General features: G+C 32.9%; 1 protein-coding gene and 1 pseudogene across 2 annotated transcripts; one reads left to right on the top strand and one right to left on the bottom strand.

The window, feature by feature from the left end:
• Positions 1-12,934: 12,934 nt before the first annotated feature.
• Positions 12,935-18,108, top strand: LOC126707412 (GDSL esterase/lipase At4g30140-like). 2 transcript variants are annotated; one of them, XM_050407026.1, is made up of 4 exons: positions 12,935-14,680; positions 16,803-16,927; positions 17,399-17,481; positions 17,598-18,108. In XM_050407026.1, the coding sequence occupies exons 1-4, from the start codon at positions 14,353-14,355 to the stop codon at positions 17,620-17,622; spliced, it is 561 nt and encodes a 186-aa protein (XP_050262983.1). In that variant the 5' UTR covers positions 12,935-14,352; the 3' UTR covers positions 17,623-18,108. The 2 variants fall into 2 exon arrangements, with proteins under 2 accessions (XP_050262983.1, XP_050262984.1); XM_050407027.1 differs by lacking the exon at positions 17,399-17,481.
• Positions 15,717-15,907, bottom strand: LOC126707857 (U4 spliceosomal RNA; annotated as a pseudogene).
• Positions 18,109-20,039: the final 1,931 nt, after the last annotated feature.

Genomic DNA, 20,039 nt, shown 5'->3' with positions numbered 1-20,039 from the left:
TCTTTGATTTTAGATACATCACTACCAAAGATCAACTCCATCTACGTAGGTATTACCCAGATTACATGTCCAAAAGCTATCAGAATTCAACCAAGAATTACAAATAAAATAAAATATGGGCAGAAGCATACCTTTAGTATATCATAACAGCACCAGAAATGTGCTGAAAATTTATCTTCGCAGATGTCTACACTGAACCAGCCAGCCGGAACTGATTATTAACCATAGCACCTATAGTTATGATGCAAATGAGTTTAGAAAATTGAAAATGAGAAAAGACGATAGGAGAAGAAAACCAAAAAATAAAATAAAAATAAAAGTAATATTTGTATTGGTAAGTCACATATGCAGCCAATGACTTTTGACTTAAGGCTCAATGCCAAGAGAGCACAATAATTACACTTTGAAAGCAGTGACTGTGTGAGCTTCATCTTCATCTATTAAAAACTAGGTGGAAATTAAATTATTGGAAAAATATATCCAAATCAAATTAATTTATGTTGATAAAAACGGATAAATCAGAACTTACTTGTGAATAGCTTTTTGTTTTTGTCATACACAAATTTTTTTCTTTCCAATTGTGGTAGTTAGATAATTTATTTCAAATATTCATTTCATTATAGTTAGGTTGGGATATTTTCATAAATGCATGAAATGTTTATAAATAGGAGAAAACATTAATGATACCATTCAAATATGAGTATATATAGCATTTATGCAAGATACCATTCAAATATGACGGTTAAAAAAAATTGTGATCAAGTGAAACACAAAATATGCCTAGAGAAGTTTCATTCAACACAACTGAATCTGAGGACAGTAGTATCAAATTAGCAAGTGCTCAAACTCCATATTTGTACTCACTGATTCTCCAAATTCGACATAACAAGAGGGTAACATCCAAAGCCTATAACTAATGACATGGCCTATCTATATACAATTCTAGTATATTTGAGACATTTACAAGACTCACAGAGTGAAAAATTTACAAACTCTTTTCAAGAGCATGCATTGAATATGTGAATAGAGAGTTTACTAAATCACTCTGACAGAAGCACTCACACCTATTGTGGTTAAAACGTAATGTAATTGTAAAAGGGAGTCCATAAAACAAAATGTAAATAATAGCCTCCAACTCTAGCATTCCTTTTTCTTCAATTCTTATGTAATTAATGTTATTTCTACAAAACTTCAAGCTGTGTGAATGAAGATCATATTAATTTTATCACTGTGAGCATGACACAAATTATGAGTAGCCAAAGGGAAAAAAATCAATTATTCTACAAAGTCCATCGGTAAAATTCTATCAAACAGAACACAAAAATTCTACCCTCAATAGACCTGTTAAAAACAAGTAATTGACAATAGAATACCCAATTCAATGCTCAAGCTCAGGAATTGACGACTTTCGTAGATCTGAGTGGCAAAGAATACTCACAATTCTTTCAAGAAAGGATGTTTCTAGAAGTCTGCGTCAATTCTCCCTGTCAACTGGTTGTGATCCAAGTACCTGAGATTGAATCAAAGAATCCTTTAGAGTATATACCAAGACAATTTCCTGCCCATGGACATCAACAATAATAACATAATCCAACGACGCATGTATCCAAACATTTTTAAATGAAGAAAGAAAATGCATTCCATTAATTGCCAACACAAAGATGCATGCCAGGACAGCAATGCAAGTTCTGCGTAGGTAAAACAAGCCATGGAAAGTCTTCAAAATGCATCTCTATTTTCCACATTTACAAAGGCAAAAGATTAAAATCTTAAGTCATACTCTAAGAACTTCAAGAATTGGGCATGAAAGACAAAGCCATGGATTAATGAATCATCTAAACAATGCATGTAATGCTACTGAAGTGAAGGTTGCATATCCTAATGAAGGCAGCAACCAAGACACAAAGTTAGGAAGATTAGTGTGGATCATTTTGAACAAACTGAAGTGTGGCAGACATTCCCATTAAATTTAATTATTATAATTCTTGTCTGATAATACACTGCCTTGGTTGCCAATAGCAAGCAAACAAAAACAACAACAAACTTAATATTACAAAACGTAAAACAGCATTTATATATATCATAAGAACATTATGTGAAAAGGTTAATTAGATCACTGCCTTACTCCACATATATTGACATGGTTGGAGATAACTAACGCTATTAGATCACTTTCTCGATCTAGGTTGATGACATGGCCATTAGATTTATTACAAATCAATGACTTATAAAAGTTGTAACTCTTTCAAAGTTATACCAGATATAACTTGAACTCACTCATATATATATATATATATATATATATAAGTTAATTAAAATGAAAATAAGATTAATATGTCTATGAAGTCAATTATGCATAAGAAGTACATGACCTTCTCAAATCAAACAAAGTCTGTTGATGAACAGTATCTCCATAAGTGTATTGAGGAATTATTCATAAATTATTTTGGTCCATAGTTTGTTGAGTATAAAGTATTTCTGTCTTTGGGTAAGTTTAGCTATATTTAGTAAAAGTGGGGTTTATCGAGCCTAATGAGAATGCTCTTATGCCAAAAGAACTTATATAGAAATATGTAACATAAGTTTGTGTTTTCCCATATACATATTATCACAATCTATTTCAAGACTGTTTTTGTATTTTAGGTGTATTTTTTTTATTTTATTTTTTTGCCAATTTCAGATTGGTAAGAAAAAGAAAAATGAAATAAGAGAAATACAACAAATTTAGCTAGTTACAAAGGTTAGCAAATTGACTAATATCCCACTTCAATCAATTTAAGATCACCTATCGAAACTAATATATGTAAGGAGAGGATTACTTGTTAAAATAAACTATTTGAGGAAGTGGCCAAGATGAGATGATGATATCTCTAACATGAAAATGACGGCAACAGAAATGAAATAATGAAAATAGTATATACACAATTTGCACTTTATTCTTTTGGCAAAACCAAACTGCCCAATGAGAAAGACATATGGGACTTTTCAAACCCATAATTAATATCGTATATGGAAGCAACATGCTTTTATTGACTTATACATATATATGAATAGTTCACATGCATATCGTATTTGAAACAACATAATAATTTCTTACTACTATGAGTTTAAACTTGAAACCACCGTGTACGGACGGGTACAATAATTAATTTTTATTTACAAAAGACCTAAAACTTATAAATTCTAATAAAAAGCTTAAAAATTATATGTAAGATTTATTATAAAATGGAAAATTTATATTATTAATAAATTATCAATGCTGATTTGGTCTATGAGGAGCTTATTTACTAACTTACACAATCTAATATCAAGTTTACATAAGTTTATTTGTGTATATATATATATATATATATATATACACATATAAACATATAATATTATATACAATTAAATTGAGCCTCATACTCATGTCATCGTTTACGAATGCACTATTATATATTTATACATGAGCTTCGCTCGTTTGTTGAATAAATGAACACAAAAAAGTTTTTTTCTTTTTTCCAATCTAAGTCTAAGTTGTTTATTAACGGTTTGGTTTATTTAAATCCGTGTAATAGAATCTATTTTTTTTTAGGCATGCATGGGTTAAAAAAATTAAGAGTGTATAAAAATTAAGTAATAATAAGGACACAAAATTTTTTACATTTTTTTTCACAACTTATTAATTAAGTTGACAAATTATAATAATTTGAGTAATATTACTTTTATATAAATTCGTCACTGTCTGAAAAAATCACGTTCATCATCAATTGTGAAAAAAATTTATTAACTTTTTGTGTTTCTAGGCTCATTGTTATATATTATTCGTTTTCTATTCCCAACTATCTATAATCTTGCAAATTCGAACTATTATACATTTTTAATTTTTATGTATAATTAATTTATATGGAGTTCACATTAATCATAAACCTATCAATACAAAATATAATTGTGAAGCCTAAATATAATCTTAAGAGAACCAAATCAAATCCAAAGTTGTATTAAACATTATCGAATATTCTCTACTCTTTTTTCCCCTAGCAAAACTCATTTCTCACTAGCAAGAAGAACATAAAAAAACATAGGGACCCAAAGTGTGCCGTATACGGACGGGTACAATAATTTTTATTTACGAAGGACCTAAAACTTATAAATTCTAATAATCTTTTATATATAGAGATGGCCATGGCGCGTGGGACATTCTAGTGTTTAGGGTTTAGACTCTTTACCACTCTATACATCTGGTTGGAAAACAAAGGAAGAGCTTTTAAGGAAGGCAAAAGAAGGTGAGGCGTTCACATCCTAGACAATATAGCAATTATGGCATTTTTGGTGGTTTGGTAATTGGTAGTACAAATTTGAAATTTGGAAACCCTTTAGTGCTTCTGGTGTGGTTAGAAAAATTTTCTGACAGAGATATGAATGTCACTTTTGATTTTTGATACAATTTTTAAGATCGTACACACACAAATGTGATAGTTGAGTCTTTGGTGGAGTAACTACAACATAATCAATTATCTGATCAGATTTGCACGTGGCATGGTTTGATTGGGTATGAAGACTATTCCTATTAAATTTGTCCAACATAAAGAGAGTGATCTTATTATCAATCGAGGCTTGTAATCAAACAGGTACAGCACTTTAAAGTCAGTAGTTACACTAAAATAGTTAGCTTTACCATCTTGCTAATAAGCTCTTCTAGACTCTAGTATAAAGTGCAGAGTTCCAATCTAGTATAAAGAGCAAAACTCTGTTAGAAGCTAGCATTTCTTGAAGAACTCTTCAAGAAATGCTATTGTCTAACAGAGTTTTAAAAAATTAGCCACCCACTGTGTTTAAAAAAAAATTAGTCTTAAAGCAATAAGGCTGACCCAGTGAAGTTGATGTGCACTGCAATACATAACCCACCAAGCAGGTGCAAGAATTAGCAATTATTCAATGGATATATGTTTTCTTTTTATGCACTTCAAAGGGAGGGAAAAAAACGATGACAATATCTTTTCTTTTATATACATCGGTATAAAGTTGAGAGCAGAAAGATTAAAACCTTGAGTGTTTTTGCTGAAAATATCAAAAAGTTTCAATTAGGTATATGATTTCAAGAAATTATTTGGATTATATAAAGATTTCATCATAAAATTCCATCTACACACCACCTTATTATATTTTTTCATGTAAGATTTGTAAAATTCAAGGAATACATAATATCACATGGAATACATCCTTAATATAAATATCAATTTTCCCGAAGAATAATAAGAGAGACCAAGCATTGACCCCATTAATAAAAGAGAGACTAAACATTGAAGGGAAATGGCAAGCAACAAAAGTCCTGATAATAACATGTTCTCACAATTATTGTCATTTTTCATATCCATCTCAACCTTTCACATGGCCTTAGCAACCAAATCTTCTAGCCACATCTATATCGAAAGAGCTTGTAATTCAAGCACATTCCTAAGTGCTTAGAACTTAGAAGTTTTGAAACCACCAATTATTTCCTTTCTCACACTTGAGAATTTAGGGTATGATATCAACTTATCACTGAACCAATGAATCTCAGGCAGAGTAAACATTAACCTGAGTACGTAATTAAAACTGTGTTTTCTAAAGCAACTTCAAGAAGTAATGACTAATGACAGCTATAATGACCCCTAAACCGTTACGATTGTCCTCTTCATTTTAATATTAAAGTCGTAAAGTAACGTTTAGACTTAGAAGGATTGCTATGGAATTTCAAGGATTACATATTATGATTGGGCTTGGAACTTAGAAACCACTTCTTGTTCCAAAATCCAAATAAAGGGGGTCAACTGTTCGTAGCTTTGATGAGTTATAAAATAAGAATGCCGCATTGCCCCCCCCCCCCCTCTTAAAAAAAAGACGTAAAAGGAAATTCATACCTACTAATTGCTTGGTGTGAGTTAAGCTATTGGTAAAATCAGTAGGGTCAAGCTTGATAAGATTGTGAATTTATATTTAAATATTTATGCCGTGGAGCATTTCACTTAATTAGTATTTTTTATATGGCTAGACCACGTTGGTTGACACAATAGTCACAAACACAATAGTCACACTAAATAGTTAGCTTTACATATTATGACACATTAGCATTTCATGTTTTAACTTATGAACCTTTTCATGCAGTCAGCTGATAAGATCACCACTACTCACGCTAAAGAAACTGTCAAGTTTTTTGAGAACTCCTCCGTTTCATGTGTCCTGGCACCCCGACTCGCCCCGGACGTCATTAATGAGTTAAATAATTCTCATTATCCATTGACGAAAATAGAAAGTTTTTCTTCTGGCATCCAATATATGGTAATAAGTTTGATATATATATATATATATATATATATATTTTTTTTTTTTGTTAACAGATACCTTAAGCCTTAAAAGCATTCGTTAAGGAAATACATATATTGATATGCATGTCATTTTTTTAAATTAAATTAATATTTTGTATACAAAATTATCAATTCTGTTACACTGTGACACTCATATGTTAATGTTTTAAATTAAATTAATGTTTTGAAAAAAAAAAAAAACTCAACGTCTTCCCAAATTTTAACGAGCATACAAAGATTTTCTAAATTTATGTTAATTTAGGCACCTTGACAATCTTTAATATAATAAAAGTCAATGGGTCATACACCACGTAAGAAAAGTTGATCAAAGTCTTTGTTATTTAACCATAAGAATATTAAGAAACTCGTAACTCAAATTAATTCATGAAACGATCGCTTCCCACCAGCCTTACAAAAAGAGGCCCATGACAAAAAACTTTTTAACTTGGGCTTTATATCTTCTATAATGGGCTGTAAGGCCCAGTTTATGTCTAAGAAGTTCTTATGTGTAAACCAAAGTGGAAAATAGTTATATTTGTGAGTAATTTTCACTCAATGGCAAAAGGCTTCTTAAGCCACCTATATCTGTGAGTAATTTTCACTCAATGGCATAAGACTTCTTGAGCCAGTGGTGTCTAACAAGTTTATGTTTGATTATTAACTCACTCTTCCTATGGGATGTGCTTGACGACTTCTAGCGAAATAAAAATTAAAACTTTGTAATGAAAAATATAAATTGAGTGCAACAATATTCCAAAATTTGTTTCCGTGTAATAGAACCAATATTTGTTTCATCCACAAGAATTGATTGCAAATTTGCAACAATATTCTTTTTTTTTTTTACAAAATAGAAATTCTACTCTAACCTAATCTAAGTATATATGTATGTGAAACTCACTCTTAGAGACTTTAACCTTGGCCCTTACCCTCCACACCAATTTAATAAAAATATTGACAAAAACTAAAAAACACTTTTCCATATGTATATTTAAAAAGTATACTATGGTTTCCATCAAACCTTGTTCTATTTAATTTTCAAACAGAGCAAATAGGGATCAGTGTCACAATGCACCATATAGTTTGATATGTTTAACGCCATTGAATAAGAAAGCACCAGATACGTTATATGGGTCAGATACAGTTCCAGCCAGTGGCGGAGCCAGGATTTCAAGTCAGGAGGGGCAAGATTTAAAGACAAGATTGAAGGTAAAATTAATCTAAGAAATATTAATCGATACTAATAACAAAATAAATAAACAACTATATGCCAAAGTCATTGTCATACATAATCTAATATAAAATTTTACTTTAATTCATTTTTTTTTCATTTCTAGTTAAATTTACTCAATTGCAAAATCTACTTCGACACAAGCTCGTTTAGAATTTGACCTGGACATAATACTATGAAGTATATATATGTTCCTCAATGCCATAAATGCTTTTAAAATCTTATGTAGACATTTGAGTTTATAGCAAAAACTTTTGTTTTTGTTTTTTTTTTTGTTTTTTGGATCAGCAAAAACCTCAGGTTGAGACTGAAAATGGTTGTTTACAAGAGAAAAAAAATTGTAAATAAGAGGCTGACTGGTGAGGTTCTACAGTTTGGTATCACTATATTTTTTTTCCCAGTCCTATTCAATGAAGTTGTGTGCAAAACCAATGTACTTGTACGCAGGACCTATTATATAATAAAAGTGCTGCTTCAGTGCTTTGTGGATGTAAAATTGTCTTCTTGTTGACTAAAAAGTTGCTTCTGTCAGGAGGGGCAAATAACCTTTTACTATGTTTACTAATAGTATACTACTAATACATAGAAAATTTTTGAGAAGGTCAGGGGGGGCAGCTGCCCCCCCTCGACCCGCCCCTGGTTCCAGCATGTTGACATGGTAGATCAAGAAAAATGAGGGCACATCTATAATTATTTTTATTTTATAATACCTTTATATGTAAATGAATTACTCATATAGTCCAAATTCCAAAAAAAGTATGTAGAACAAACAGAGATAAAGTCATACTTTATATTTAAATCATAAATCAATGACTCACACAAGATTTCTAAGTAACAAAGTTACAAAAGGTCTAAATTGCACATGAATTGGGGTCCATAACTTAAAATCTGATCAAACATATACAAAGTTTAGCCTAATTCAGCAGATATTATTCTTTTAAAAAGAAGTTTTTTGGAGGAGTGCAACTGCTGTGTGTCTGTGTCTGTGTCTGTGTCTGTGGGGTGTTTCTGTCTCTCTGATTCTAAGATGAGCACGGGTCCTCTCACGGCACTTTTAAGATTAGGAAATGTACAAAAGGATGGGCGAGTAACCATCTCCATTATGTTAATTTAGGCACCTTGACAATCTTTAATATAATAAAATTCACCTATTATCAATTTTATAGCAAAGTTTTGCAATTAATAAGAAAAACTCCCATATTTATGATATATATATATATATATATATATATAATCTCCCCTATCTCATCCCCCTTCCCCTATATATGTGTGTGTTTCTCAAAAAAAAAAAAAAAAAAAACTATTATCATCTTATCTCAAAAAAAAAAAAAAAAAACTATTACCATCTGCAGTGTTAAATTTAAATCTCTACTATGCTATCAAAATCACACATTTGTATAGCTGTGAAAGGAAGCAGACAGAAACGGATCATCAAAAAGCTTTGATAATTGTATGTCTTATGAGTGTCTGATCTTTGTTTATGTAACAAACAATTATAAAGCATGTACTGTGATATGGTAACCTTATTTCAAATTTATTACCATATAATATGTTCCACAAAAATAAAAACATACTGCATTAGTGTGCATGCAGGGGTTAGCTTGGGATACACATGGCCTTAGGTAAAGTTAAAGTCAGTTAATTTTGTAGCATTTAGGCCTGACACTAGGTCTGTAAAGTTCATCCTTAGTCTACCTAGTGGGTAAACAGCTTAGTCTACCTAGTGGGTAAACAGCTAGGGTGGTTCAGTACAACCTGATGTTTGCAGACTAAGTAACAGAGACTAATAAGTGAGCTAACAAGGGACACTGAAATTGCAGAAATTCTTGTTTCTACCAAAAAAAAATATGTAAAAAAAGGAATATTCAATTGGAAGAGTTGTAGGTTTATAAAATCTGTCTTAGGAAGCATAATATTTCCATCAGCTGAATTATCCTACACCTTACATGGGTAGATCACTGCACTGTATAAATTTGCACATATTTCAATAATATAGAGAGTATGGGGCTGATCACCCTGTTTCTATCACATTTCTATATTTAGGTGGCTTAGAAAGTAGTCAAGTCTCAAGTCATTACCCTAGACAAAAAGATTTTATCTACATTTTAATCAAATTCTAGTATGGAAGCTTCGTTTTAGTCAAGCACATTTTTATGGTTTTTCTGCTTATGTCTTAGGTTTTATACTAAATAATACGTTCCTAATTGATAGTTTACTTTTCCTTTTCTTAATCAGAAAGTTCCACCTTCATGTGTTCAAAGTTGTTATGTCTTAGGTTCAGCAATTGGTTGATAAGGTGTTGCAAGATTATAAAAATCCATGATAATAAATTTTCTCTATTGGAATTGAAAATTATGTTTATGTAGAATTACTTGATATTCCTTGTCCAAAGAGGGAAACAAAATTCCAGACTACAAAAATTCTATAGAAATGGTCATTTTCTAATCTGACATTTTTCCCTAAATAAATCTTCTCTTGCACTGTATTAAGTTTCTAAAAGAATGTGACAAAAAAATATTCAGTCAAAACCTTGCACGTATCAATCAACCAAAAAAAAATTAAGAAAAATAATAAGACGCACCCCATGCTCCATATAAGGCATCATCAACTTGGACTAGAGCATATTAAGAGTAACATAACAATAACATTCTAATATTTCATAAATTCCAAAATACCTCCAAACTTATACCAAAACGGACAAACATGGTGTAGAGAATGACTTCAACCACAAATTTTTTTATTTGTCATAACTAAAATGGACAAGAATAAACAAACCAATTATAGAAGAAGACAGCAGGAAGTGGGGTTAATGAAACTCACTTAACCCTCAAGTAGCAAGAGGATATCTGTGGCAACGGTGCATCTTGTACCCTGAAACCATTAAGCACAAAATCGAAACTCAATAATTGAGATAGGATAGAATAACTCTTTGATGATGAATTATTTTATTACACCAAAGAAACAAAAGCTCACTGATCATTAGAAGTGACTAAGGAGAACCAAATTGGACTAAATCTTCTGTCATGTTTACTATTTGCTTTAAGCATGGCTTGTTATACTATATATGTGTGTGTTTCTAAAAAAAAAAAAAAAAAAAAAAACTATTACCATCTGTAGTGTTAAATTTAAATCTCTACTATGCTATATATTATTCCTTTAAGCACTATAATAATGAATTTAATGTTATACTATGAAAGCATCATATAACATATGAACCCTTTATACTGTCATGTATAATTTTGTTACTAGTGGAAGTATCATACCCACAAAAATAATGAGGGCATTGTCGAATTTCCCTTTATTAACATATGAACCCTTTAGTTAACATGTTTGCACGTGAACTTTTAGTACATTACAAGAACTCCTTTGATCAACCATTATTTTAGTTATTAAATGGTATCTATAGGATTCTAGAGCCCATAAAGAAATTTAGAATTTACCTCATAACTAGGGCAATGCGGCATCCATCTCCATTATAAATTTAATATAGTAATTAATAAGTTAAACCATCACTAGACTGTAAAAAGTAAGAATGTGTACTATAAACTTTTCAAATGAATGTGTACAATAAGAAAAAAATGAATGTGTACAATAAGAAAAAAATGCTACGTTCACTGGACCTAAGGACTTTTTTTCATATAATATAATTTGGTTGACAAAATTTCAAATGAATTCACAATTTCGGTGCACTTAATTCGTAAAGCTGGGGATAAACTTAGACTGGAAGGTAGAAGCTCGTTTGATCAAATACTTGACTGGTTGAGTATCAAAATAATACAAGAACATATGTAAAGATAGAATCAAAAATGGAACCTGTCAAACAAAAAATGACTGGTAGTTGGTTGGTTGGTTGGTTGGTTGGTTGGTTGACTAACTACCTCATAACTAATGACAAGAATGTTAAAGGTGCAAAGTTAAAAAATGAAAAATATTTTTCTGAAATTCGATAAAATAGACAAGAATAAACAAACCAATTATAGAAGAAGACAGCAGGAAGTGGGGTTAATGAAACTCACTTAACCCTCAAGTAGCAAGAGGATATCTGTGGCAACGGTGCATCTTGTACCCTGAAACCATTAAGCACAAAATCAAAACTCAATAATTGAGATAGGATAGAATAACTCTCTGATGATGAATTATTTTATTACACCAAAGAAACAAATGCTCACTGATCATTAGAAGTGACTAAGGAGAACCAAATTGGACCAAATTGAACATGTTTACTAAATCTTGTGTGTTTCTAAAAAAAAAAAAAAAACTATTACCATCTACAAATCTCACACTAGAGAGAGAGAGAGAGTACATACGCTTTGTCGGCGATGGGCTCGGCGGCGTTGGGTATGGGTCGCCGATGGGTATGAGAGTTCGGCCTTGTCAGCGTTGGGGTCGTCGGCGCTGGGCTGGTCTCTCGGCGTCGGGGTCGGCGGAGTTTTGTTATGGGTTTCTCTCGGCGTCGGGGTCGGCGGAGTTTTGTTATGGGTGAAATTTAGATCGGATGGAGGGTGACGGACAAAGAGGTTGAGATCGGATGAAGGGTGAGGGTTGAGGTCGGAGATGGAGGGTGATGAGGGGTCAGATCGGACGGAGGTGATGAGGGGTCAGATCGGATGGAGCGTATGGAGAGTAGATCGGATGGAGCGTATGAGGGGTCAGATCGGACGGAGGTGATGAGGGGTCAGATCGGACGGATGAGGGGTCAGATCGGACGGATGAGGGGTCAGATCGTAGATCGGATGGAGCGTAGATCGGAGCGCTTGAAATCTTTTTTTTTTTTTTTTTTTGAGAAGGAGAGCTTGAAATCTGATGGGTTGGACAGTACGTAGATGGGTTGGAGAGTTTCTCATTCGTATTTATACTTCCCCTAAAGCCGCATTTTTAACATGCGGCTATAGGGGAAATCTGAAGCCCCGTTTCACAAACGTGGCCCCATCCAGAACTGGAGCCGCGTTTTTAACACGCGGCTTCAGAACAGTCCTTAGGCCGCGTTTCTAGATCAAGAAAACGCGGCCTCAGAACCTGTCTATAGCCCCGCGTAAAAAACGCGACCTTAAGGTTCTGTGAAGCCGCGTTTTTTAAAACGGGGCTTTAGGCTCAACCTTGGGCCGCATTTTAAAAATGTGGCCACAGTAAAAGAAGACCAAAAAAAAAAAAGTTTCAGAAAAAATAAAATGCGGAGGTCCTTAGGCCGCGTTTTTATCTCAAAAAAACGCGGCCTCAGAACCTGGCTATGGCCCCGCGTATAAAACGCGGCCTTAAGGTTCTCCTTGGGCCGCATTTATAAAAACGGGGCTTTAGCCGCACCTTGGGCCGCGTTTTCTATGGCCGCGGGTTAAAAAACGCGGCCCAAGGCCCCCGCGTTTTGTAGTGGAATGAAAGTGAGATTTATGGAAGAGATGAGGAAAAAGAAAAGATCATTGAAGTGTTGCTCACTAATGTGTCTGATCAAGATAATCTTGCCATTTATGCTGTATGGGGTATGGGGGGCTTGGGAAAAACAACACTTGCACAGTTAGTCTACAATAATATAAGGGTGGAGACGCATTTTGAATTGAGAATTTGGGTGTGTATCAGATGATTTTCATATAAGAAGGTTGCTAAAGGCAATCTATTGATCGTGGTGCAAGTAGTATCTCCAAGTTGGATCCACTACAACAACAGTTGCAAGAAAAATTGCGTGGGAGAAAATTCTTACTTGTATAGTTGTATTGGACGATGTCTGGAATGAGAACCAAGAGGAATGGGACCGCTTAAAACAACCAGAGTCTCAAAGTTTTCATCATTTTTTTCTTAACCTATGTACCCAATAGAACCAATCTTTACCATATGGGTTCTGCTTCAGAGCTAACAGTTGCTGCTAGAGGCATGAGACACATTTTACACCATTTACAACAACTATTTACACTCAAACGTAATTAGTTTGACACCATTTACAACAACTATAACAAAATCATGCCTACAATCGGATAAGACACATTTTACACAAAGCTAGAGACATCACTAAAACACCACCACTCGATTTGCCAAAACCCCCCATCAAAACCCCAAGCACATTTAAACTCATTAATGAGAAAATAATCATTACAGCATGTAAAAGACAACAAAATTCTCATTAATGAGAAAAACCACACAGACATAACCATATAGCAAGAAATACTTTAGATCATCATCATTGCAGCATATAAAAGGCAACAAAATTCTCATATTGATTAGTAAATTTACTACTTTTTAAGTTTCAACAAAATAATCAAAATCCCACATAAAACACAACCTAATATTAACCAAGATCAGAAAAGATATCAGAGGAGAGGACCGTACCTGTAATCAACAGTGGCGGGAAGCAACAACGACGGGAACCAATGACGACTGATGGAGACTGGAACCAACGACGACTGATGGAGACTGGATAGGGAGAGTGAGACTGATGGAGAGTGAAAAAGAGTGGGGAAGCCTGATCGCAGAGCGAGCGAAAGAGAGTGTAGAGAGAGAGTGATGGCAGAGAGCGAGGGAAAGAGAGTGTACAGGGAGAGAGAGTAAGTGAATAGGCGTTATGAGACGTTAGGGTCCTATTGATTCAAACCGCTGAAGAAAATTCGATTTTACGCTTCCCGAGTTATGAATGTCTACACAAACATTTTTTTATTGGAAAAAACCCACGTCTGCAGCGCCAACGTGGCACAAAGGACGTCAGACTAACTCAATCATAGAAATATCGAGTTCTTCATAAAAACTCGACTCTCGTATTGTCGAATTACAAAAGAGGGGTATTTCCTTAATTAGTTTGGGAAATGGGGCAAAAGGATGTTTAATTTGCAAGAAAAGGACATTTGCCCATTTTGTCCTATCTCAATCAAAGTCCTTTACTCGTTTTGGTTTTCAATGGCATGTCAAATGAAGAAAAAATTGTTGCTTCTGCTACTTGTATTGCTGGTATCGAACTTGCAACCTTGTGTTAATGGAACGCAACAAGTGCCTTGTTTCTTCATTTTTGGGGACTTATTGTCTGATAATGGGAACAATAACAACCTTGTGACTAAGGCAAAAGCCAATTATCAGCCATATGGGATAGATTTTCCTGGGGGACCCACCGGAAGGTTTACTAATGGTCGCAATCTTGTCGATATCATTGGTCAGTATTTACCTTTTTTTAATTATAAAATTTATACTCGTTACAGTTTTTATAATTTTTTCTTTTTCGCCGTTTTGAAGTATTTGAATTGGGAAAATTTGATTTTGATTCAAGGAAAGTTTTTATATATTTTGGAAGAAAATTGATTTTGATTCCAAGAGCTAGTCTATAGGCTTGCAAAGTTGAATACAAACTTTTTTATATTTTTTTATATTTTTCCTTTTTGCTATCAAGTTGAATAAGAACCTGCCTATATATCTACTCGCACTTTTTCTTTCTTTCTTTCTTTCTCTATTGTTTTTTTAAGAAGATGTTTAAACCTACTTAATTCACTAGAAATTAAAAGAAAAAGTAGTTACAACAAAATGGAAGTAAGAAATTTTATATATAAATATCTCTATTAAAAATACTAAAAAGTATCAGATAAATTATAACTTACAAGGTTCTAGGCATTAATTAATCAAATATTAGCTACAAATTTAAAAATGACACAATCTCAAATTATTTGAAATGAAGAGAATCTATTTCATAGATTTTTTTTTTAATATGATATTTTATAAAATACCACGTCATTTAAAATTTTAAATAAGATGACACTAGTGGCTAAGCAAAATTTAACTTTAAGTGAGGAAATTTATAATTTACTTACATATATCTTTTTACATGCACACATACATAGTTTTTATACACATTTTGGATGAGCACACTGTACAAACATACTACATATAATACTTAAGACCAATCTGTACAATAAAGTATCACACACACACGAATACTAAAGTGGTATTTTAATGGTGGGTTTTAGTTAGTTCAACTGGTAAAATTTCTGATAGTTGTATAAGAGATCTGGAGTTAAATTTCCGTCTACACTAAAAACTAATTGGACGCTATAGGTTGGAACTCTAAAAAAAATAAAATAAAAAATAAAGTGGTATTTTAATGTAAAAAAATCCTTAAAAAGATAACATATACTATATTGTATTTATTTGTAAGGTTTTTTTTTTTAATAATCTAAATAAGTTGTGTTACAATTTTTCCATAGCCAAACTAACTTATAAATCTCGTATAATGGGTTTTAAAGATTAAATTAACATCGTGTACAACTTATATCGATTTTGTTAAAGTGATAAAATAGTTAGACTATATAACAATTTTTTTTTTCAACCAGCAATAGACGCGTCTCGATTAGAACCTCACGGACTGCGTCATTACCCCAAGTGCAAAGATAACTATATAACAATTTTAAACTAATAGTAATTATCATATATTTTGCGCCTATAATTTTAGATTTAACTTGAAACAATATCAATTTATGTATTTTGCTATGTAACTATTTACAGATTTTTATAAAAAAATAATAAGTTACTGCATAAGGAATTTAAACTCATATAACATTTTTGGAAGGCAACAATACGATCTTTTTTTTTTTTTGGTTCAACCCGCTCCTCCCCCTCCCCCCCCCCTCCCCTCCTCCCTTACTTTTGTTTTTTCCTTTTCTTTTATAATTTTTTTTTTTGACAAACAAGAGTATCTAGATCTTTTCAAGTATCTGAATATTTTCTTAGATATTTGTAGTCTCCTTGTCCTACACAAACCGGGTTATTACATGTAGGAATCTCTTAAGGTGGCTCTAAAATGCTGCCAACACAAACTGGGTTATTATAGGAAGGAATCCCTTGAGCTGACTCTAAAATGCTGCCAAGATGTTTCAAACCGAGGATCTTATAGATATCATGAGGTCTTAAAAATCATTAAACCAACTTCTTGAGATTACCTTAACAAACATAGATATAATAAAAATTATATATATATATATATATATATAACTTTTTTCAATGAAACTTATTAAAAGGAGATATTTGAAACAACACATAAAATAAAAGAGAAAAATAAGGAGGGGGGGGGGGGGGGGGGGGTGAGTATATAGGGAGAGTTTTGGTGGGGCTAGGGGGCAAATGCCCTTTCGATCCCTTACTCCCATATACATGTAGATTTGTAATATTTAATCTCATGGATATGTTTATATGTTTCCTAATACAACTGACTCAACCGAGTGCATCTCTTTGTTACAACCTTGCGAACTTGACTACTTAACAAGTTTTTCAACACTTTCTCCTTGCAGCTGAACATCTGGGTTTTAACAATTCCATCCCACCTTTCGCTACAGCTAGTGGTCAAGAAATACTTAAAGGGGTCAATTATGCATCGGGTGGAGCGGGTATTCGCGAGGAAACAGGACAACAACCGGTAATTAGTCAATAAGGAAAATGTTAAATTAGGTTATCCCTTGTGCCTATTATGGACACCAAATATGGAAAGTTAATTGGGTCAGTATTAGCCTTTATAACTTGGCGTAGGAATTTTTAATACAATAAACTAAATGCCATGAAAATTGAACTGTAGCCAAGAGATTTGTTGTTCAACTAACATATCTTAGTGTTTTTATTAGAAATGTCCAGGGTTTAAATATCCTCCCACTTTCATTATTGTAATTCGAGAATGGAAAGGCACCATCAAGTTAATATAATTTGGTGCATCATATTGCTGGGTGATCGGATAAGCTTGGATAGGCAGTTGCTAAATCTCCAAGTTACAGTCTCAAACATCAAGAACCTACTTGGAAATAATGAATCATTGGCCACAGCTTATTTAAACAACTGCATATACTCTGTTGCAATAGGTAATAATGACTACCTAAATAATTACTTCATGCCACAGTTCTATCCTACAAGCCGCATATATAACCAAGAGCAATATGCATGCCACGGTTCTCATTCAACAACTCTCTCAACAATTATTGGGTAGCACGAATTTTCCTTATTTGTATTTCTTTTTTTTTGGTTCAATCAGAACACGGTTGTTCTTTCTCTTAAAATTGATATTGAACATGGTTTTTCCTTTTTTATGTTGATGCTAGATTTTGCATAATCTTGGAGCATTGAAGGTAGTTGGGTCTATTAGGGTATACTCCAGTTGAACTCACTATGTGCGGTACTAATTCTTCATGTGTGAACAACATCTTCAATGCAGTCACACTTTTCAATGATTGGGTTGTCACATTGGTGAATGACTTCAATAATAATTTGACCAATGCTAGATTTATCTACATAAACACTACTGAAATCACTCAGCAGTTCTACGTCTCAAGGCAAGATTTCCTAATCAACTTCTAGCACTCTTTCTATCTCTTTCTCCATTTTTATATTACCAATTACTCCAATATTTTAAGCTGTTACAAAATAGTGAATTCAATCATTTAATTAACACGTGCAATTTTTTTATTTAAGAAAATGTGGTAGAGTGAAGATTGAGTTTAAACCCAGAATTATTTGCTCTGATACTATAAAAAATTACAGACTATTCAAAAATAGTTTAAACTATTAGGAAATGTTGAATTTATCATTTAACCACCACTATAACAATTTCTGTAGTAGGTTCCACAGTTACAAATGTTCCTTGTTGTGAAGTGTTAAAAAATCCGCAGCCACAATTCCAATGCATTTCTTTGGGAACCGCGTGTAGCTAGTAACAGGAGCCTATATTCATTTTGGGATGCAGTTCATCCAACTGAAGTCGGATATTTGTTCTATGAGAGAAGAGCATATAGAGCTATGTCCCCAGCTGATGCTTATCCATATGACATCGAACGCCTCGCTCAGAGCTAATGAACAAGATGATGTGGGAAGAGAATTCTCAAATGAATGCTTACAATATTGTTACTGTAATTTCTTTTGTGATTATCCCGAAGTTGATACTAAGATTTATGTTCAATAATTGTAATAAAAATGACCTAGCTCACAGACAAGGCATCATTATCCAAATGTTATATTGCCATCAATAAAATAATCAATCATACGATTGCGATATGTTCAAACAAAATTGTGCCCTACGACAGGTTTTATTTTAGATGAATTTTTAATCCTATGATCCTTTTCCGGTGTTATTTATATCTAAAAAAAGGTGATGTGTTATAAAGTAAATACCTTTAAAAAATATTGTGGTAGGTTTTATTTTAGATATATATTTTATCCTTATTTCATATGTATGTATGTGCGTGGGGATAAATTTTTCAACATGGATTAAAAATACTTCATTCATTGACATAAATAAGATTTTGGATATGGGTTTGCCGACCTTCTAAATGAATTGACCCTAACAAAGTCAAGTGACAACTTGATGCAACCTTGAGGCCGGCAATCCTGAAAGAAATCCTAGTAACAGTATTCCATCCATTGACATGAGAATAGCATTCATTGGGGAGGGAATAGAAGAAAAAGAAAATTAGATTCTACTTTTTAAGGCTTTTACCATCAACTAGGGTAATTGCTGCATCAATGACTACATGTACAATGTCTTATCATGAAGTGGGACAGGAAAACAATCTTGGTGTCCTTGAAGATTCTTGAACTTGAGTCATAGCCTTATCATGATTCTCACAATTAAAATTCTACGAATAAATTCCCGTGAACATAAATTTCATATTGCAAGAATGCTATCACGTTGACTATAATTTTAGATTCTATTCTCACAACCACCAATCCAAATTTTGAATGAGAAGTCTATGTGGAATGCTAGAAGCTTTTCTGAAATTCTTTAAGTTTGGCTATAAATACCTCAACTGCATTGTATAATTCAAATAACAAATAGTCAGTGCTGCTTATCCAAGCATCATGCACGAAGAGACAGCAAGTGAATTTGAGCCAAGGATAACTTGCTCATATATGCAGCAAGCAATTTGCTTTCTATTGGCTTACGAGCAAGTTCTCTTGGGCTCTACTTCACTCTCTTTTGTCTCAAGCGACAGTCTCGATTGTTAGCCAATCCTAAGCACCCACATGGTGGTTTTTATTCTAATAACCATTATATAGAGTCTTCTGGCCTTATGGAGCTTATAAAGTCTGGTTTTGATAGGATCTAACTTGACTAATGCATTCAATAAAATTCCCTTTGAAATGGTCATGTACCAAGTAAAAATTCCAAAACATCAATAAAAATCAATTCAATCCTAGGATCTAATATTTTAAACCATTAGACCACTCGTAAAATGGGATTCCTAATGTGCTTACCTCAAGAGTCTCAACCTTATTTCCATAAAATCGTTACGCATGGTTTTCTCTTTGGGCTATATGAGTCAGAACTCAGAAGCAACTAATGAGTTTTAGGGATCTACAATAAGTATTAATAGCCACTTAAAAGCCCTCATTGCTTTCCCTTTTTCTTTCATCCGAGTATTATAAATCCACATATGAAACATTTGGGAATGGACCACGAAAACATTGGGATAGGAGAGTCTGTTCGATATCAAGAATTTGGATAATGTGAAATTGATGAAGTAACTCACCCAATCTAAATGTAAAAC

The sequence above is a fragment of the Quercus robur genome, chromosome 11 (assembly GCF_932294415.1).
Source record: "Quercus robur chromosome 11, dhQueRobu3.1, whole genome shotgun sequence".
Lineage (NCBI taxonomy): Eukaryota > Viridiplantae > Streptophyta > Magnoliopsida > Fagales > Fagaceae > Quercus > Quercus robur.
The sequence above is the reverse complement of the archived record's forward strand: the minus strand, read 5'-3'. Positions and strand labels throughout refer to the sequence as shown.

Bases quoted from the DNA above. Each gene is read 5' to 3' on its own strand.
- LOC126707412 (XM_050407026.1), top strand. From the start codon at position 14,353: ATGTTTAATTTGCAAGAAAAGGACATTTGCCCATTTTGTCCTATCTCA. The intron at 14,681-16,802 runs GTCAGTATTTAC...TTCTCCTTGCAG, and splicing joins CAATCTTGTCGATATCATTG to CTGAACATCTGGGTTTTAAC. The intron at 16,928-17,398 runs GTAATTAGTCAA...TTCATGCCACAG, and splicing joins AGGAAACAGGACAACAACCG to TTCTATCCTACAAGCCGCAT.